Source organism: Anarrhichthys ocellatus, unplaced genomic scaffold (assembly GCF_004355925.1).
Source record: "Anarrhichthys ocellatus isolate YVR2014 unplaced genomic scaffold, GSC_Weel_1.0 scaffold91, whole genome shotgun sequence".
NCBI lineage: Eukaryota > Metazoa > Chordata > Actinopteri > Perciformes > Anarhichadidae > Anarrhichthys > Anarrhichthys ocellatus.
In genome coordinates, this window is record NW_022280121.1 from 713203 (window position 1) to 735162 (window position 21960).

At 39.6% G+C, this 21960-nt stretch overlaps 1 protein-coding gene across 1 annotated transcript; it reads left to right on the plus strand.

Moving 5' to 3' along the window:
• Window positions 1-13815: 13815 nt before the first annotated feature.
• Window positions 13816-19138, plus strand: ostm1 (osteoclastogenesis associated transmembrane protein 1). Its single transcript, XM_031875492.1, has 6 exons — window positions 13816-14285; window positions 14533-14647; window positions 15405-15502; window positions 15594-15704; window positions 16186-16351; window positions 17643-19138. Exons 1-6 carry the CDS (start codon window positions 13905-13907, stop codon window positions 17696-17698), a joined length of 927 nt encoding a protein of 308 aa, XP_031731352.1. The 5' UTR covers window positions 13816-13904; the 3' UTR covers window positions 17699-19138.
• Window positions 19139-21960: the final 2822 nt, after the last annotated feature.

Genomic DNA, 21960 nt, shown 5'->3' on the forward strand with positions numbered 1-21960 from the left:
ACACAAATATAACCAACATCATGGTTGCCGGGGTTGCCTTCTTTCACTTTTTTTGTATTAGTGACTCTCTTCTCCTCCAACAGTCAATGAAATGACGTTAACAAAGGGGCCAGTGGATTGTGTATCTGTTTTTTTTGGGGAGCTCAGCATCAGTATGCAGATACTTGACATGCTATGGGATAGACTTCAACAACGAGAAACGAGTGAGAGTCCAACAAGTCACTCCAAAACAATACGTGGGCTCTAAATGTCTTGACATCCGTTGTGGTCTTTGAACAATGAGAAACACCTGTAGAAACACATCTCCGGTGTAAACAGCATGTTGCTCACCTTTTGCTTCTTATTTTTCCAACTCGGGCTGACATTTTAATGATGTGAAAATTACAATAACAATAGCACTCGTCCATTAAGATGATAAACACCAGTTTTGCTATTTACAGCATACAATCTTGTTGTTCCTATCGTCTACATGGTCTCCGAGTTTAACCATCTTTTTATGCACTGCTATCAGGCCCCTAACCGACCAGGCGTAAACCAATTGCCTTTAGTGAGAAGTCACTAAGCTCCATAGAGCAAATAATGGGGAGAATTCAAGGCGACCAAAGACCCACGCAGCCAGGCAACCTTTAAAACTGACCGGGGAGATCATAGTCAGTCATTTTATAGCCCACAGACCGCTGCTGTTTAGCTCAGGAGGCGATTGTCTTCAGAATCATTCCGTCAGCTGTTTTGATGACAGATACAAAACATGTGAGTGGGCACAGTCTTGTTCAACAAAGCTACAAAAAAAAAGAACAGAAAACCTTCTCCAACATAATACGAATACTTGATAATCTTAACATATGATTACACTTTCCAAATAAGTGGAAGATAGGCAGCCTGATTTCAGCACCACGGACAGTTCTACAACAGGAGTCATTGCAGGTTACCTGTCCGCCTGCTTATTCAAAATGTTATTCAAAGATATTCAGTGAAGATGCAGTTCAAATTGTATTATGTTTATATGAGTTCAAATGTAAAATCATTGTATTTTAATCAATCCATCTTTGCCTCATGCAATCAGTGTTGCAGAGCTGATAGATGGATGAGCCTTTATTGTTTCTCCCTCAGGAGAAATGTGTCTTGGGTGTGATCTTGACTTAGTCTCCTAATCCAGTAATCGCTCTTTTGGTGACTGCTCTCCCATGCAACATAATAAGCCTTTAACTACATAAGAATAATCAAAACTTTAAGATGAACTCTCCTCAATTGAAGCCTTTGCTTGGAAGCTAAATCATGAACATATATCAGACATTTGTTCGATAAGGAAACAAAGTAAACTACTGGCTTTCAGATGGAACCTGAAATCTGGACACCATCAACAGACTGTACTGCCCTTTATATGTGTTTTTTGTTTGTTATGCAGCACTCAATGGAAAGCATGTATTAACTGTGGATTGATGTGAAATAAAGTAAGTTGACTTTAATTGGATCCAATAATTTAAAAAAAGATGTATCATATGTTTATTTTTCATTTACCTACCTTCCGCTGAGTTAAGATAAACACAAGTGGAACGTGTTGTTTTCTGTCTTTACACCCTGGCTTTAGTGAATAAACAAAGCCATTTAAGTCAACCCAAGCAATAACTCAGACTACATTGTCCTCCAGTATAAACATTTCAACTGTTTACCTTCAAAGGTTTGTGAGTCATAAGCAGCAGTCACACCTGATGATAACACATATGTCTGATTACATGTTTTTACTGATGAATGGCCTTTCATTGTTTTAGTTCTGGTGGCCTGTGGTGGTATAACTATACGTTCTTACTCAATTCTTCCAGTTCAAACATTTCATGGTTCTTCTCAAATTTAAGGAATTGCTGCTCATTTTGATTATTTCAATTCTGATATATTCTTAATGATTTTGAGGTTTGGACTATTGGTTGGAAAAAAACAAGCATTGTGAAGTTTGGGCTCCCTGCACTTTTCACTATGTTCAGATTTTTTTACAAAACCAAAAATGAATCAGCTAACAAATCAAGAAAACAATTGATCTATAATGACAATAATCATTAGCTGAAGTCCGAAATACATAGCCCCCCCTTCAAGCAGCTACAGCTGCAATTTGAATGCAAGAGGTATAATAATCTAATGATGTGATATATAACAATACAAATCTCACATTTTTCTGAACGGAGTACTTTTACTTTTGATACTTTAAGTTGATTCTCCTGGTTATACTTTCACACTTCACTTATGATTTTGAATGCATGACTTTTAATGGAGTATTTTTACTGTGTGATTTTATACTTGAAAGATTGGAAAACTTCTCCCACCGCTGCTGGTGGCCCAGAGGCTGTTGAATGCCATACAGGAGTTTACAGAGGTGTCAGATGTTCTTAGTAATCCCAGTGCACCCAGTGAGGAGAGATCCCAGTCCCTCAGGAACACCACAGTGACTTTACCCCAGTCCCACCATCTCCTCCACTGGCGCGTAATCTACGCCCACCTCTGCACGCACACATGCAAACTCGGGCACATGTACACACACGCCAAGGCCTCTCCGTGGAAGAGTCCCACCAATAAAACACAGACCCAGAACCCAAACCCACAAACCCACAAGTCGGTGCGGTGCAGTTGGACGCTCTGACAAATCTATTTGGGGCAAATTGTCAGTGAGAAACTTCCGCTCGAACTGCCGTGGACAAAACTGGCTGTTGGGGAGAGCAAATCCCGCTGCATGAGGGTGGGGGACAATGGGGGGCGAATGTGTTGATGTGCGGCCGGTGGCTGGGGAGGGACAATGGACGGATTAGTCAGTCCTCTGGCTGACTGATTTGAGATGGCTCCTCTCAGCCTCTCACTGTGGGGAGTCCCATTGTCCCGCTTCTGATTCCCACTTCTCACAAACTCCAAACAAAAGTCAATCTCTTTCTCAAGGGGTGGGGGAATATCGACCGGTGTTTCAGCTAGGGAAAGTGACTCAAAAACTTATTCGCAAGGCATGGCTGACTCTCTAACTCCTCTTCCACTTTTTAATGTGTTTCCCCCTCTTCTCTGCCATCATCCTCCTCATTTGCAGTCTTTGATTCCCGGTGGTGGTGGCGGATAGTGGGGTGTTGAATGATCCCGGTTTTTCAGACTCGAGTGGGACTGGGGCACCTGTTGGAGGCTTAGAGGCGGCTTTGCGGCCGGGATCATTAATATTAAAATATACAGAGATGCCATCACGGGCTGGTCTGAAATCGGTCTGATGTCGCCCCTGGGTTCCCTCTGGATGGACCTCTGCTTTCAGTCACTCGTGAAGAGCCTTCTTTTCTTTTTTTTCTGTCTTCTCTTTTTCTTTTTCCCTCCCTGAAAAGGCTCGTTAACAAATTATGACAGCTGAGTAGAGGGGCTTAGTCTGTTCACACTGCAAAGACAAACTTGTGAGAGCCAAGGAGCCCGCAATGTGATCAATGTATCTACAGTTCATTTAATATTCTGCCTGCAAGCGGTGTGTGAAAATGCCAGGATTGGCCAGAGTTTAAAAAACAGGTTTCAGTCTTGCAGAGGTGACTATGTTGACGAGATTTGTAGGTGAAATGTGCGTAAGGTAGCGAAAGCTTTCATTTTCATTGACAATGAAGTTGACAAAAACAATATTCATATTTAGGCGTCAGGTTAGTTTATGTATGGAGTGAGGTGACACTTACTTGGGCTATTAATCCATTATTTTATGTAAATTGGTGTGTCTATTTTATTTGCACTGGTGGAGTTTGAGTTTTAAGACTATACAGGTCAATTTCATGTTACATGTTTTATGTCTTTTCTTGGTAATCCTCTTGAATGTTGTTTCCATCACACCCTCCAATAATGATGATAATATTTCACAACTATTATTACAACTTAAACAACAAGGGGTTAATCTACAGTGTAACATTTAAGTTTACAATAGACAGTACAGTGCAAGAAAACAATGGGTAAACTTAAGAACAGCGTACGATAAAGCAAATACAACACATTGTAATGTTACTTTATTCAAACTTATTCATACTTTTCTACGTCTGCATGCACATAATGACATTATTTACATGTTCAGTAGAAGATGGACACTCATTAAGCTCTTGCTTTGAATATTAATGTTGGAGTAACTTCAAAACTCTAACCCGATCACGTCTCACATCTTAAAGAACAGCCAATTTATCACTTTTTTCCTTTATTGTATTAGATATTTTAAGAACATAAATACCTCACATTTATCAACTTTATCTACCATTTTGTGACACCATTGATCAGTGTAAAACCTAAAACTCTGCATAGTCAAAGGTCAAACATCCAAGTGGAAATAAGCAAATAAAACATTTTTGATTGGAGGGGTGCATTAGCAGTTTGTCAGTGGCACAAAAAAAGAGAGTTTCATGTATATGTGCCTTCCATGCACACACAGTTTCTAAATGTCTTTAAAAAGCAGCAGCAGTGTGAACAGTGGTCTCGGCCGTCAGACAGATTAACCACAGAATGGCTGTCGTCAGCAGCACTACACCTGGAGTCACTCTGACAGTCCTTCTGCTGTTTATCCTGCTCTGTTCAGCAGTCAGTCTTGCTTTTGCCCTGCTTCCCCTGATGTTATCCCGCCGGCTCCACAGGTCAGGTTCAACGGTCACACTCTGGGGTCACAGTTTCCACTCGTCATTAACCCTCAGGGACCCCGCAGCACAGGAGCTGTCATCAGGAGGCTCACACTCACCTCATAGGTCTTAATACACACCCAGACCTGGGACCGGTGGTGCATAGAAAGAATCAGGGCATGTGACCTTCCCTGCTCTCAGACTGGGGCGTAATGTGTGTGATGAGGCTCTTTGGAGAGCAGATCTAGGTCAGTGGACAAGTGTGTGTCAGGTGACATGATGAGAATATTGATGAGCATGTGGTATTTGTAGGTTGGTGACGGATATACTTTGTATATCGTCTCTTATAGCGGATGATTGCCACGGTAGGATTTGTGGTCAGTTTAGTTAAACCTGACAAAATATTGGACGATTTCGCTGTGATTGTGCTATAAGATGTTTTCAGTGTGAAGTCAAGGAAGATTAGTTTTCATATAATGTGAGGCTGATAGTGTATACATTCAAATTCACTCTAAAGTGGAATGAATAACAATGGAAGAAGCTCTAATTGTACAAGTATGTAGGAAACTGAAATTATGGGAAGGAAAATGTTAAATTCCTTCACACTGTCAGCGCTGAGTTTAGTGGAGACACAACATTATGATCATGGACCTTCATCAGGCCAGTGCAACGTTTTAAAAGCTTTCATGGCTACATGATTACACACTAGACCAGGGCCTGTTGACTGCACACCGGTCTTCCTAAGGGTCAAACACACAAACAGTGAAAGCTTTAATCACATGAGAATTTGTGATGCAACCTTTGGCCCCCCTCAAAATACCCCTCAATGAACATTGTCTAAAAGGTTATGGTGGTGCAAACATATCATACATTTTCCCCTTTTTTGTCATTATTTCTTTACTTTTTTATTTGATTTTATATAATTGTTTGTGTTTAATCTCTTTAATATTCGTATTTACCTCTCATTTATTGCCTAAAATGCTATGTTTAATCACTTATAGTCTGAGCTAGTTTGCAATGCCCGCCCCTAGATGGGCCTTCATACAAATACAAAACTGCATGACATATACCACAAATCTGTTGACAAAGTGTTTATTCATTGACTAGTTTCAGGTGTAATGAGGGAGCCAGGTTGCTGCAAAAGTTCTCACATGTGTGATTTAAGGTTGCTACCATTCACACACATAAATAGCTACCAGGACATCGCAAATATGCTTCTTTAATGTCAATTGTGTAACATATACTGGAAAAAAATTAGAGATTTACATTAATGTAGGTGTGCATTGCTCTTGTCAGTTAGTTTTTATGTTTGTACCAGTACAAATATTAGGACTGTGCTTAAAACTGCATTTGTAACTAACAAATAAAACATTCAATTTACAAGAAAACATATTTGAAACAAAATATGACAACACAATGCATGCTGCCTCTATCTGTGTCTAGTTTTAAGTAATGAAAGGCAGTTACAGAATCTGTGTTATGTGAAGATATTTCATATGTAGCTGTGTTTCAGTAGGACTGTGTTTTTTCTTTTAACTTTGAAAGATAAAGATGAAGAGTGATGAAAGCGGCTGGGAGACATGTGGTCCTTTAGAAACACCCAAACAATGATGAGGGCAAAGAGGCACTTGTTTTTTTTCCTCATATTCACCACATTTTCTCAATCATCCACCCCACCACCCTGGAGCTCAGTGCTTTCCCATCCTCAAATTCCCTCAAAGTTTCAGATGCTCACAATTCCACAATGCCCAGATGCTGTCCTTTGGCCCTTTACCCCCCCTCAACCCAGAGCTATCATTCATAACCTTTCTGTGGAGCTGGGAGTGAAAGAGGTGGGATAAGGGAGAAAGAGGGGGAGCGGAGAGCAACATGGCAGCTTATTTAGAAGACTTCCTTTATTGGAACATGTGCAAGCAGTTCACTCACAAAGGACTTAAATAGGATATTTTCTGTTCCCTATAGTTGCTTTCCCCTTTTAAGTGCCGAGGCAAAAAAAGTAAGTTTACAACTCCCTCCTCAATGGGGGCTCTTCACTCTCAGGTTGCGGGGACCTGAGTGACCTAGGAAAGTTAATTAGGAGGCGAACAAAGAGCGAGCTGGAGCAGAATGCCTAGCCTCTCCTCCAGCCAAAGATGTCATCCATTAATTAGGAAAATCTTTAAGGTGGCCTTATTGAATTTACAGAAAGCCCTGTGGTTGGCGGGCAACAGTTTTTTGATCAAGCCCTGACTCAAACAATGCCTTTCTGGGGGTTAAAAAAGAAGAAGAAGGCAGGAGATTGGTGGTAGAAGAAGAGAGGGAAAAGGGGGGAGGAGGGGGTGGAAGAAACGTATGGGTTTGCGGCACAGTACAGTTTAATGTGTGTGTGTGTGAAGGTGGGGGGGGGCTGGCGATTGTGACAGCTCAGATTCACATGGGTATGGGGGGCATAGTTTGGGGATGATGTCATGCAAAGGCAACCTGGGGGCTTGGGAAGTAAGAAGGAGGGGGCACTGAGCTTGAGCCACAGGGGCCACTCAAAGTTAACATCGCTGCGTGCATCTGGGCCAAATCCTTTTCTTCTGGCCCAGGAGAGGCTTTCCTGAACGCCAAGCCCTCCACCACTCCTCCCACTCCCTCGTTCACAAATCAGGGCTTGCTCTAAAGCTAACCCCTTGCTAACAGACAAGCTAACTGCCTTTTCTTCCCAGTCTAACTGCCTATTCATCCCTGGCCCACTATGAATAATATAACTGGATAACATGGAGCTGTAATGCGGCTCCGCTGCTTTTAAGAAGTTAAGAAACAACTTTTCATTTTGTGTCAACACAACCCTTTTTGACAATACCTTGTATACTTTGAAAAAACAAAATGATTTCCACCTAGGATTTAAATCACTCTATTTCTACTGCAAGGTTTTGTTGTTGCCTTTTTATTTCATTCTTTGTTCAATTATACATATAGCAGCAACTTGTACATCACTTTACCTTAACTTTATACCTTGAGGTGCCAGCGTATTTTCAGAGGGCTCATTTTGGCAGAACGCCTTCTCTTTTTATGCACATGACCACAGCAACAGATGTCTGTGCTGTCTCAGGTGCTCCACTATTGCATTTAGTTCCCCCCCCCCCCCACAACTTTTAATACAAATACATTTAAAGAAAGTATACATATATTTGAATTTGACTTTCAATTACTGAGAGGTTTTGTTGGATTGTTTATTTCCAGTGCTTTAGGTGGAAAAAAACATGTTCAAGAAATACCTTTATTCACATGTTGGCGGTCAGCAGTTATTGTTACATTCTGCTTCCTACAGTGAATAACATACAGTATACTCGGAGATGGTGGGTTTGGGGGGCCTCCTCCAAGAAAATGTGAAGGTTTGTAGCCTAAAACTAAGCAATTTCACATAATTTTGGACCATTAATATTACAATAGATAATGCCCAAACAGTTTTAAGACTAAATGTGCTATAGTATTATCTTATTATTTACAGATATCAAAGCCTTGATCTGAAAATGTTAATCTTCTGAAAATGTTTGCCCTGTAAAATCATATTCTGTAAATCAAAAGAGTATAGATTCATAATATGGTTTATTATATTTGTTTACAAATTAAAAATGATGAATGAACAGTTAATATTAATTATTTTACAAAAAGGGCATGAACATTGTATCAATAAATTATAGCATCCACCCTCACAAGCCGATGCTGAAGTCTTATTTTGAACGGAAATGATTTATAGATATGACACGTTTGTTATGGACCTTAAGCGTGCAGAACACAAGTTTGCTGACGATCGTAAAACTCAATTTAAACTCCAAAGGGTAACTTTCATTTTATGTATTGAGTGTTATTTCAACAAAACGTTTTCAAAATTTAAAAGCAAATATTGTGGCAAAAATTAAAACTAATGTTCGAAAGGTTGAGCAAAAACAAATAAAAAAAACAAAGTCTTGCCTCAAAAATATAGTTTTCAAAGAAAAAGTATTTTTTTGTGTTTACTTTCAGTGCAATTAATAATTTGAAAATCTCAAAATCATAATAATGTAATTTAACTGGAAGATAAGATTTTTAGCAGTGGCTGCTTCAGGTTGTCATGATAATTATATTTTAGTTAGGATTTTTCTTTAAGCTTTTAAACCAACTTCATTCTATTAGTTCATACCAAATACTAAACTGGCCTAAGAGAGATGTTTACGGTGGGAAACATAAATCAACTTGGCTTTGTTTACAGTTGCAATAACCCACTAAATAACTGGAACCAGCAAAGCAATACACCAGTGTGGGTCTGGGTTAGATGCTGGAAGTCACATGCATGCTCATACTATATGCTGGCATGCTGTCTGCCGATGTGTCTCCTGGGACATGAACCCCTCACCCCACCTCCTCCTGGGGGACTAATTTGAGGGGAGGGACGATGTGTTTTGCTGCTTGTCAGAAACAATCACTCCCGGCCCATTACATTTACAGCACGTCGTGCTTTCAATGCTGTAACACGCTGAGCTCTGAGAGAGAAAGATGGCTCTGAGAGGACCATGGAGAGAAATCATAAATTTACTCATAAAAAGTTGGCAAACATCCGTGAATGAGGTCCAAAACTGTCAAAATGCAAATGTTGCAGTGTTGGTCTTTTGGAACTCGATAAGCCTACATCAGTTTTGAACTTCAGTAGCTTTGGTGTGGTTTTCCCCTCAAGATGTAAGATTAAAGTGAATAACAACTTTATTTAGTGCGCCCTGTGCCGCCCCCACCCCTCTCTTGTCCTCTGTCCCGGCCCACCCGTCCTCTGCCTGTTCTGTTTGGGCACTGGAGGTTGTCAGTCGGGGTTTATGTCCAGTTCACTGGAGCTGAAAGAAGTCAGTTTCATGTCTTGTTATGGAACAAGACGTCTCTGCCTCTCAGGAGTGATGAGAAGTGGTCTGGGTGAGCAGGGTGAGCAGGGAGCGGGACCATCCCCTGGAGGCAACCAGCAGTGAGGAAGTCAAAGCGGCTTTTGTATCGCTGCTGTCGGCTGCGTGTTTGGTAATTATCCCCCTCTATATGAGCACAGACCAGGCTTTCCAGGAGTGGTCCCAACCCAACCGGCCCACGGAAGAATGCGCAACACACTGTCAACAAAGATTAACTTCTCACAGTGCTGCAGAGATGCCTGATTGGGGGAGACACAGCAAATACTGAAACCTTCTCTTGTGTGACGTGCTAGTGATGAGCAGATCTGCACAGTCAGACTGTTTCAAACTGTTGCAGTGATAAGATAGCAACACCTGTAGAGCTGATGGATTGCAGTAACACAGCCACAGTCAGCACATCCATCCTTCTTCTCTTCTTCATTCTTACTCTTAAACGTGGTGCATTTAAAATAATTCTTAAAGTTATTGTGAGGAGCGTTTAACTCAGTGTGAAACAGTCTCAATTTAAAACTGATGCCTCTATACGACCTACATAAGTAAACGAGACCATCAGCGAGAAGATTGGCTATTTGTAGTTATTCATAATGCTTGTCATTGGTGTCACCAGGTCGAAAATCAGATTAAATCATGCAGGTTCACCAGAAACTCCTTCAGCCCAAACAGCGGGGCCTTCGGCAGCAACCAGCTCGACACGGACCTGCGCCTTCGACATGCAGTTGCAAGCTCTGGCGGGAGGAAGAGAACTCAGCGTCATTCAGTTTTAGGATTTAGTGGGTATTTTAGTCCAGTGGGTCCCAACATAGGGGTCGAGCCCCTATAAAGGGACATATGATATATCTGAAGGGCTGTGAGATGATTAATGGGAGAAGAAAGTTCTGCGATGCAAATGTTTCGGACTCATCTCTAACCTTTGCTTATTTTGCGAAATATTGTAGAGTTTTACCTCTTTGAGGCTGGAAAACTTGGAAAAAGTTTTCTAACTGAAAGCATCTGAGACATTTAGAGGAGAAATCCCTCTTTGGTGGAACTGCCAAAAACTCTAGACATCTGAAACATGTCAAGGGGCCCTAACCAGACAACCATTTTTTTTGTAAGGGGTCACAAGCCAAGTTTTAGCTTAAACAGTACATCATCTACAAAATGCAGCACAATATTTCTCTCTGAAATATGATGAGGATAAAGTTACTCTACATAAACTACACATGTATATAAAGTAACTTTCATTAATATTTATCTTTTATAATCACCTAGTTGTATTTTCAATAAACAATAGATTGATACATCAATAAAATTGTCCATTTGTTGTTCATATATAAGCATCAGCACCCATACATAATAGCTATATCTTACTCTGATCTTATCTTCAGCATCACTGTCCTCATCTTCCTCACTGATCACAATCATCATCATTTTCTGCATTTTTGGTTTCTCAACCTCATCAGCAGCACCAACACTCCAATCACCATACATATCATTGTCATCATCATCTTCATCAGCACCTCTGTACTTAAACTCATCATTGTCATCACCACCGTCATTCTAAGCATAACCCGATCATAGGAATCTTCTTCCATCATTCCACATACATATCACACTTACCATTACCATCCACCTATCATCCTTGACATCATCAACAGCTTAATCATCTCACTCCAACCATCATCATCATCATGCAGTCTGAAGGCCTGTGTCGCCTACAGCGGTCTGCATAAGATGAAAATAAACTTGCTATAGCCTTTATTATATTAGCCTAAATGTTTGTCAATATCTTCCCACAAAAACTCTTGCAATTAATTTGTGGGAAGCAAACTGAGGGGCATCCGTTCCTTCCATTAAAACTCCCTCATTTTAACCCGGCTCAGCTCGGTCCTTTTGAAAGGCGCAGAATAGGCCCGCCTTGATCTGCATCAATTGTCATCCCAGGGCTCAGGGGCACTTCGGCGGCCAGTATAGCGGGTGAAGTCAGGGCTAATCCCTGAAGAGGGGAGAATCACGGGAGAGGAGAAAAGCAACAATAACCAAGTCAAGCGTATAAAATGAAAGCGAAATCTCTATTATCACTCCCCGCAATTCCCAGCAAAGTGGTGAAAATCAGGGTTAGTTTGTGATTCGAGTCAGACGCAGAGGGAATAATATGGGGGTCCCTGCGGGTTGGGAGACTCACACGACGAAAAGGGCAATATTCTGGAGAAAAGGGGAAGAAGAAAGCCCCTCTCCCATCCCGACATAACCATTAAATGCAGTCTGACTTTATGTTGTATAGAGAGGGGGGAACAAGAAAGGAGGCACAGTTCTCCGATGAAAGAATGAGGTTTTTGGCGGATTAGGGACGGCCCGAAGGATGAAGAATAACTTCTGCATAACTTTACAGCTAGCCTATTTTCTCTCCCCACGCCAAGAGCCAAGTTTAAGGCTGAACTGGTTTGAGTTAACCCTTTTGTAATTGTCAAGTTGGAGACTTTCACATGGAAGGAAAGGATTCAAATCACAATCTCAGATCCCAAAATTGGGCAAACAATCTTTACCTTAGCTTAGGCCTATATCTTATTATAGGTACAGGCCTATTTAAATAATGCTTTAAGGATTTGAAAATAGTATTACATTTCAGTTGTAACATCTTTGGCATTCACAATAATGATGTCATATACAATAATATATCACTCGCAGGGACTGTTTTTTTCTGCAGAATTTATACTTATAGCTCATAGTTCTTCATTTATACTTGTACATGTGATTTTTAATGCAATACTTTAACTTATATTGGACTGTTTTTACATTGTTTTTTTTGTACTTTTAGCTGCGTAAAAGATCAGAGTACTTCTTCTTTAAAGGCCCTAAGGGGTTGATCTTTAGACATATAGGGGCCTCCAGCTTTAGTTTGTGGTCCTTTTTCTCTGAATGATAGGCTGTGCCTTCTTTTGACCAGTGTCTTCATTGCATGGTTATGCTGTATATCCTGCACAAAATCACGAGGAGCCTCTTGGACTGAGTCCTGCCATCGTTCCTGAAGGGCTCTCATCATCACCATGGTCTAATTTATGGGCCCAATTAGTGATTTTTGTCCTCTTGGTTTTTTCTATCTATCACATGCTAATGAAGGCATTTTCTGCCATCTGACAATAACGGTCATCTCAAATAATAATGATATGCCGATTATACTTGGTGCTCTGCTGATTAGCCTGCAGAGGAGAGACATCCAAAACTTAGTGAATAATGTGATGATGAGCCTATACATTTTATTCACATGTATGCATTAGGCTAATAATAATAGTAATAATTATGAGGACGATAATAACAACAACAACAAATAATAATAAGAATAATATGAAAGATGTGTTTGTGACACATCTTCAAAAGTTAAATTGTAACCAAGTGAGCGTCCATAAGAGCACAAAAATATAAAAAGATAAGAAAAGAGCACGATCATTAAGGTTGTAATCATGTCTTCTCTCTGAGAACCAGACTAGAAAATAGCTAATAAAGGAATGGGGAACATCTGAACAATTATGTGAACTCTGGTCAGGGGAGAAGAAGAGTTAATAGTGCCACGTGCAGTGAGAGGAGCATTAGAGGCCAGAATCCACATTTACCACTCGAGTTGTGCGCAGGCATCAGAATAGGCCACTAATGCCGCATGCATTCTCTCCCCCCTTATTTTCATTAGGCTCTGATGACTGCGGAATTGATGCGGCCTGCAAGTTATCAAGAGCTACTAATTTCACATTAACGACCATTGACTGCGGTTGCTTGATTCGAGGGGTTTTTTGACAATTATCACAATCAGGATTGGAGCCCAAATCGTTTACCTTGACTCCGTGATTATTTTTTCTCCTAGCCGAGCGCACATTGCAAAATTGTATGGTGTCAAAAACCCCTAAATAATGAGGAGACCAGGAGGAGCGGCTATCTCTTTCCAACTCGCACGCACGTGCTCGCACGCACACCCCCTTACAGAAACTAGGCAGTGACCTACACTGCAGTCTAAATAGCTTCAACTCTCACTTGTATTTTGTGATTCACTTATACGTAGATACTATAGTTTATATCATTTGTATATGCCTGAGAAAATATTCTTATTCTGAAAGTGCATTTTTCTGAACAAGAGATACTGTTATTGATCGGATACATTTTCTTTCCCAGTCTAAGTGGCAAAAGTACTATAAATAATAGGCTTTGTGAGGGAACATAGACTTAAAGTGAAAGCATATATATATATATATATATATATATATATATATATATATATATATATATATATATATATTTGTGATGTGAAGTCACAGTATAACTGATGCCGTGAAACGACGATCTGCTCTCGCGAGATTCCAGGCAGTCACATGATCACGTTGGGAGACAACCAGGAAGTCATGGGTTGTGTGTGGTGAAAGAAGCGGAACAGACGTTTTAATCTCCGTTTTCAACCATGTCTCTTTACAAAAACAGTTCGTTTTTGGTTTTGTTAGTATTATCATACATTTATGCTCTCGTGTCTGGCGGTGAAGTAAACGTCAGCGCAACAGAATTAGCGGACACGATGAAACAAGCCTCGTCTTTCAGCCCCGCAGCTGCTGTTGTGGTTAAACCCGGTGAGGACTCCCTGTTCTCCCTCAATCTACTCTCGTCCTCCCTAGAATACCCGGAGATCAGCGTCTACTGCAGCGAGCTGCTTAAAATATTCGGACAGAGATATTCTGCCTACGTGAACTGCTTGGCGACTTTTGCCCGACCCGTTCAAGTTTGCCAGATGTGTTTCTCCAATTATAGCATCCTCACTGACATCTATGTGAACATCTCGTCAGAACAGGTGCGTGCTCAGTAACGAATACCTTTTTTTCTGTTTTTTTTTTTTTTTTTTAGTTTGCCCTAAAACTAGGACAAGCCCTGTTTGTGCGTCACGAGTCTCGCGATGTGACTGACTGCTGGTGACAAATTAGAGGAAACAAGAATTCGTCTGCTTCACTTGCTATCAATAGAAAGCTGAGGAACTTGTTTTTTTTTAGCATAAAAACATCAGAGTGAATGACATGATGAGTGTGCCTGTGTGTCCTCAGATGGGTGCTGGTAATGAAAGCTGCAGGGACAGCCTCCTGCGGAGTGATCGGCTGATGCTGGTCTACCTGCTCTACAGCAACGTGAAAGACATTTGGATCAAATCAGACTGTGACAGTGAGTCCTCTGCATTCATTTAAAGTACATATATCTGAATTATTGTGACTGTTTGTGTGTAATTGGGAACGTCGGCCTTTGTTTGAACTTCTGACTCACACACTGATGGGTATGCATTTGACCAAAGAGGTCAGAGTGCAGGGTCAAGCTGAGGAAACTTCAGTTCAGTGATTTGCACGGGAGGTTTTAATTTGAGCGGGCGGTGGATGTGGAAACCCAGATCAAACATGTGACTCATTTTTATAGACTTTTCAGCCAAACGATACCCAGTATGACCCATAGCAGCTCGTGACTTTATGAGATAATTGCATCACCAGAGAGAGTATGTGGTTTGTAAGAATTATTTTCAATAATTATTGATTTTTCAATTGGTTTATAGGTTTTTAAAATGTCAGAACATGGTGATAAATGCCTGTCAACTTTCCCACAGCAGGTGATATCATCAAATAGCTTGTTTTACATGACAAACAAAGGTATTCAGTTTACTATCACACGCAACAAAGAAATAAACCCTCACAGATGAGGGTTTACACATTTTTTCAACTTAAGTTTGTTCCTGCAGACACCTTTTTTTTGCTTTTAAACAGTAAGCAAAGGTTTTACGTAACAATTGTATTGCTAAACTTATAAAATAGGGGAAAGTAATTTATGCGACCAATGTGAAACCATCACAAAACATTACTGTGCATCTGATTTAAATTTGTCCACTTTTGTTGAATAAATAGACCTAACGATGTTTTTACTTCCTGTTGTGTAGAATGTATCACTAAGGGATTCCAGAGCCTGACCAATGACACGCTGTACTTCCTGAATGCGCACACCCAAACTATCACCTGCTTTAACAAGTATAAACAGGTACGCCGTGAATTAAGAATTAGGAGATGATGTCCGTCTGTCTATTACACGTTTGTGTTCAGAAGTTGATGACGATGTCTGTTCTTTACAGGGGAACCAAACAGAACTGTGCAAAGACTGCAAGACCTCGTACAGAGGCCTGAATGAGCTGTACAGCAGAATGGAGACAAATGAGACGATGTGTATCGACATAGAGGATGCGGTATGTACGTCAGGGAGTTATAGAAGTCAGTTTTGTGAAGAGACAGAAAGTGTGGTTTTCTTTAACCTTTTCTGCCGTCAGAGTTGATGTTTTAGCCATGATTATGAAATTAGATATTATTTTCAATGGTTTAGTTTGGTCTTACAGTATCTCAATGATTGCTGATTTCATATTAGAATGATGATAAATCGTGACAAAAATGGAAAATTGAGCTTGGACCTTTATTTCAGGAATGTGATCAGAAATGCAAGAAATTTAAAAAAAAAAAAAAAAAAAAAAAAAAATGAAAATTAAATTGAATGACGGATATTTGTTGAGGTTGCAGGATTTTGCTCCTGAATCCTCTTCTATAATTTAAATAAGAACTGCAGGATGTAGAGTCCCTGAGTACAGTAAACATTCGACAGTCGAATTGATAGTGTCCTATAATTATGTGCTCAACTGAAGCTTCTGTTGCGTTTGGCACTTTGCCTCGTTTCAGATGAATATGACTCGCATACTGTGGAGTAAGAAGTACAATTGTTCCTTCCCCCGTGAGGAGACGGTGCCTGTCATCGCTGTGTCCAGCTTCATGCTCTTTCTGCCCATCATCTTCTACTTGAGCAGCTTCCTTCACTCTGAACAAAAGAAACGCAAGCTCATACACCGTGAGTAACCAGCTTAATTCGCTCATTGTCACACACAGAGATTTTTTGACAGGGTTTTGAGGGGTTCGGGGTCTTTGTGGAGGAGGGGGGGGGTTGACGACTGACTGTGATATTGGGGTTTGGCAGAGATGGAGGAAGGAGGGAGTGTTCTAGGTTGATTTATAGCATTGTGGGGTATCCTCCTGCAAACCTCAGGATCATAAGGTTAGATGACTTTTTTTTTTTTTTGTGCATATTGGTGGATGATGGTAGCCTTCAAGCATCAGAGAGCATTTCCAAAGACTGAGGAGGGCGGTCGCTGTTTTACTTTGGGAAACACTTGTAGGGACAGATTAGTTCTTAAGTAGCACGTACGAGTAATTTAAGTACTTGTCATGTTGGAATTTTATCAAAACTTTCACGTTATTCAGAACTGCCAGATTAGAATTGTAATTCCTAATCTGAATACATTTGGAGTTTAAATGCGTTTCAGGATGAAGTGAAATAAAGAGAAATACCTTAAATAAATTTAAACCATATTGACATCTGTTGATCATATCATCATCATGTTTTGCCAATTTTTTAAGTCCGACAAAGTTTTTTCCTTTCTCTCAGGGTCTTCGCAGGAGACGTTTTTTTAAACTGTTACTTGCATTAGACTAATCTTAAAACAAAATGAAGGCACTACAAACGTAATCTATATAAATATTGTTGTGAAACCAGCCCATGGGGGAGCGTCCTCTATTGCACCTGACAGTGTAACATCACCTACTGTATAGACTCATATTCTCACATCTCCATGACTTTTGCAACACCTTGAGGGAATTTCTTCAAATTTGGCACCAACTTCAATGTTTTTGGCCATAACTCACTATACGTCATATGCTAATTATGACTATTCCGCACAAATGTCTACTAGGATGAAATGATGACATTTTGGACAGACATAGAGGTAAACTACAACAACCGCGAGGCTGTAATCCTGATTTGCGAATGAAATTTTCCCACAAATTCTCTGTTTTCAGAGCAGAACCGGAAGCTTCATATGTTAATTTATGAGCGATGTCTATGCTAATAGAGAGATTCATGTTGATTTATCTGCAGCCCTTCAGGAATCCTATTAACTTCATTATTTCCCTCAAGAGTGTCCATTTATCACAACCATCTCGGCTTGAATTTGAATATTATTAATGCACGTTTAAAAAACTATTTAACAAACATCTTGTAGTTTAATTTCTAGAATAGCTCAAAGTAAGTCAAATGTATTTTTTTGTCATTTCTGTAAAGTAATGTAAGTTCTGTCTCTTCCCAGCCAAACGGGCAAAGTCATACTCAAGTCTGATGAACATTCAGAACAAACTGAGCTGAGGAGGAGACAGGCGGTGACTAAAAGAGAGGACAACACTCTTTTATTAGAAGTTACAACCCGGGAGAAGATTGGACTCCTCATCATCTTGTGCCTGAGGTTTGAATGTAGCAGAGTGAACAACAGCGTTGCCTGTTTGTTTTCAAGAGACTGTGATCAGTATTCAGAGGACTTCAAGAATCCAGATATAAGAATGAAATGCTTTGGGCACCTGTTGCTTTCTTGTTGTTGTTGCTTTCTTTTGCTTTACATTTGCTTTCATATCCTCAAAATATTCTTCTCAAAATGTAATAAATGGTGTTTGAAACACATAAAACAAAAGCATGCAGAATTAATATTTTCAGAATTTTTCAGCAAAACAAACAAATAAATTATACACGGACTGTGTTTGAGTCTGCCCCTTACTGCCGTAATTTGAGATAAGCTTTAATTTGTGACATTTTGTATCTATATTAAGCAGGCTGTTTGTTTGAATCAAATAACGTCTAACTTTATAAACTACTAATCAGATTATTCTTCATGTTGCTGCACAGATACCGGCCTCTCCTTCCTTTCAACTCGTTAACAATCTTCGTGTTTTTCAGTGCATCCTGTAGCCTGATGCACATCGCTGTCACCAGAAAGAGTGGCTTGAGTGCGTGTATGAGCTCTACTTATGGGTTGAAAAAAACGTGTTTTCTGTCTCTAATGTATGTCCAGAAGAGAGCTGCAAAAAAAAGGAAGCACTTGATGTCCATTAGTGGTGACATGTATCTGCTGTAAGAAGGGGAGGCACATCAGTGGGGTGGGGGGGGGAGTAGATAAAGACATAATGTAAGAGCACTCCAGAGTACCACACTGTGATGTTACCTGTTTTCCAGTCAGTGTTTTTTGTGGTTGCATAAAGCTTTTAATGTGCTTTGTCATTTTCCACAGATGTTTAACTTAATTTGGGGGCTTCTGACTGCTCATGACAGTGAAGTCTCATTTATGTCTCCTTTATGAGTTATGGGTGTTGAATTGATGAATTTTCCTGTTAGAAATGTATTTGCTGTGAAGTGATTAATTTTGAATGCATAAGCCCAAATAAATGTTTTTACGTCAGAAAAAACCTACAGATGCATGTGCTGTAATTTAACCACTGCCTATGGTTTAGTTTAATTAAAGTGGTGGAAAGTAAGTACGTGTATTTACTCAAGGACTTGATTACTAAGTATTTCCATTACTTTATACTACTACATTTTAGATGGAAATATTGTACCTTACTACGATTGCACCAGTTACATTTCAGATTAAAATGTGCATTAAAAATACATGACAATCTCTCAACATACAATGCAATTTAATAGATATTCAGTTCAAATGACCCCCAACCATCTACAACTTTAAAATACTTTTGTATTTTGATTTATTTTTTTTTAAATATCCATTATGATAATCTTGAATCTTGGGACGATCTGCACAATTAGTACTTCTACTTTTTATACTTTAAAGTACTTTTGCTATTACCTCTCTACATTGAATGCATACCTTTTACTTGGAGTATTTATGTTGCTGTGCTTAAAGGGCCTAAATACTCCATGAATGTGACTGCATTTATACGCCTAAAGAGCCTGTGTTGTGTTGTGGTTAAACCTGTTTCTTCACACAGTAATGGCCCTTGTTCTCGGGTTGCATGGCGTGTGTTTTTTGCAACGAGGTTTTTCCTCCGTCATTAGCAGCTAATCTAGATGTGGGATAAAGATTGGCCAAATAATCGCAGCAACACATCCGTTAAACTCCTTTGGCTTTTTGGTCTTGTGGAGCGCAGCCACTGCTGGCCATCAGCAGGTCTAAGAGCATTACGCATATGCCGAGTCATGATCCGGTTGCGGCTAAAGACACGGGCTTTTGTCATTCGCGCTCCCGCACAGTGGAGTGTGTTGAGCGGCCCGCAGCTCAAGAATGACAGCTTTGATTCCCGTTCAGCCTCGTTGCTTTTTCTGCACCACACCGGGTCCTTAAGCGGGCCTGAACGTCATGAAAGGTCCCGGCAAAAATGGACCTGAGGCCGCCACGTTAATCAGAGAACCGATGGAAAAAGCTGTGTAGTGATTTACAGTCAATGGTGAAACAACTATTCAGTAGTAGGAGTAGTAATATCCCAATCAAAACACTCCTTTACAATGAAAAGTCCTGCATTCAGAGAGCACAAGTTTGGCAGAAAAATGTAGCCTGCAGCTTTAAAAGAAGAAGTACTCATTATGTCTACATTTGGTGTGCATTAGCCTACTATATCCTATGTTATATTGTTAGCATTGGACTATAAATGCCTTAACTTATAAGCAGACGTTTAATAATGTACATGGAGCTCATTTTAACCCCTGCCCCCCTCTACTCTTTTAGTTTTTTTGCACATTAGTTCTCTCTGCAGAATGATGTATGTTTAGAGTTTGACACAGAAGCCTGCATTCATCTGCTGAAGAGGAGAAAGTGCTTTTTGTGAACAACTGGTTAGTAGCCAATCATGGATCAATATGCAACCAGAAGTGTGGCGGGGAAACTTGAAATAGAAAAGTGGGAGATATCTTTTCTTTTTGATTTCAAAAATAGCAATATTTGTACATTTACTGGGATGTTACTATGCAGGAGAATGAGTAGATGTAATATGTCTTAAAACATGTATTTATTTACCAACACATTTTCCATCTGAAATACAGTGGTAGTAGCATCATATATAATTCAACCACCAAACTATAGCGAAGTGCAGTACTTGAGTAAATGTACTTAGTTACTTCCCATCACTGTTTTCAGCTAAGGTTTATAGCCTTACATCACATTTTGCCAAATTACTTTGGATCATTAGCTGACAGACTTCTGTATGCAGCGACATTTATTCATATAAACACATTTAAATCACTGCATTTCTTGAAATTGTCCCATGTACACTGCAAAACTGACCAAAACAGATGCTCTAGTTCAGCAGTTTTAGGTTGTAAAGTGCCTCGTGAGTCGGACTCTGGATTTAGATCTATGATATTTAGTTGTTGGCTCCACATCTGACAAAAAGACAGTATTTTTTTTAAAGTTGAAGTATTTAATTTCCTAGTCTTTGGTCCCTCATACTTTCCCTTGAGAGATAGAGGCAGCCACCTTTATTATAGGTCAGCTTTGGAGTCTTCATTGTCGCTGTGTAAAAGAGATACAAAGATTTTTTTAGTTAGCTGCAAGAACAACATTTTTCATTTTAACTGTAAGTGTGCACACTTTTACACACTTGAATAACCCCAAAGCTTCATTACTTGTTTTAAATGGGCTACGTTGTGTATGGTTTATGATACAATGCGATGATAAAGGCAGCTGATTTATTCTCTCACTGAACCGACTGCAGTGCAACAAAAATAACACAAGCCATTAGTAATCATGGCCTAATGCCACACATAATTATTGTACACCTAATCCACTCTCAAAGAGCTTTGATAAGAAACAATGACTGAGAATAATAAATTACTGTAAGTTACAAAGTGTTACAGTTTATGTGGAAGAAATTAATATGATTTTGTAAACTGACTAATATCTTGATCTTGACTGCTTGCTCTAGTTCTCTGCTGGATTAAAAGGAGAATGTTTTTATGTGTTAGACATTTTGTAGAAAACTATATGACCACTAGAATGGACAATCTGTAGAAATTTGCAAAATAAATTATTATGGCAGTTATTGCATATTGATTTACATACAAAATGGTAACAAATTCATCTTAAATTTAAACATTGTAGCATAGTAGTGCCTTGCACAGTTTCATTTTAATTCAAAAATCTAGTCCCTTCAGCAATGCACTGGGACAAAACCATCTGTAATAATTGTAATTTGGTCATAAATGCACACTGTATCTAAAATACACACGCTATAAAAACGCCAGTATTATTCCAAAACTAGACTCCAACAGTTTAAATAAATAAAAAATTGTATTGATACATTTCTAGAAAGAAAGTACAGTTAACAAGTTTGTCATCATCTAAAAACCTCCTCAAATAGAGCCGATGTTAGATGAAGAAAACAATCAATTGTTCTCTTGAATGCTGATGGACAATAAAAATTGTCATTTTTATAAATCCAGACCATAAAATTGTGCAACAATTTGTTCTTTTCTTTAGCTCTGGGTAACTGTAATGTTTGAACTCGTTAGTTTACTTTTTTTTATAGCTGAAGAGGGAATAAAGCAGAAATGTTGGAGCATGACGGCTGGAGCTGAACTGAGGATTGTCGATGTTTCAGTGGCTGAACACAAACCCCTCCTCAGACCAT

Bases quoted from the DNA above. Each gene is read 5' to 3' on its own strand.
- ostm1 (XM_031875492.1), top strand. From the start codon at position 13,905: ATGTCTCTTTACAAAAACAGTTCGTTTTTGGTTTTGTTAGTATTATCA. The intron at 14,286-14,532 runs GTGCGTGCTCAG...GTGTGTCCTCAG, and splicing joins TGAACATCTCGTCAGAACAG to ATGGGTGCTGGTAATGAAAG. The intron at 15,705-16,185 runs GTATGTACGTCA...GCCTCGTTTCAG, and splicing joins GTATCGACATAGAGGATGCG to ATGAATATGACTCGCATACT.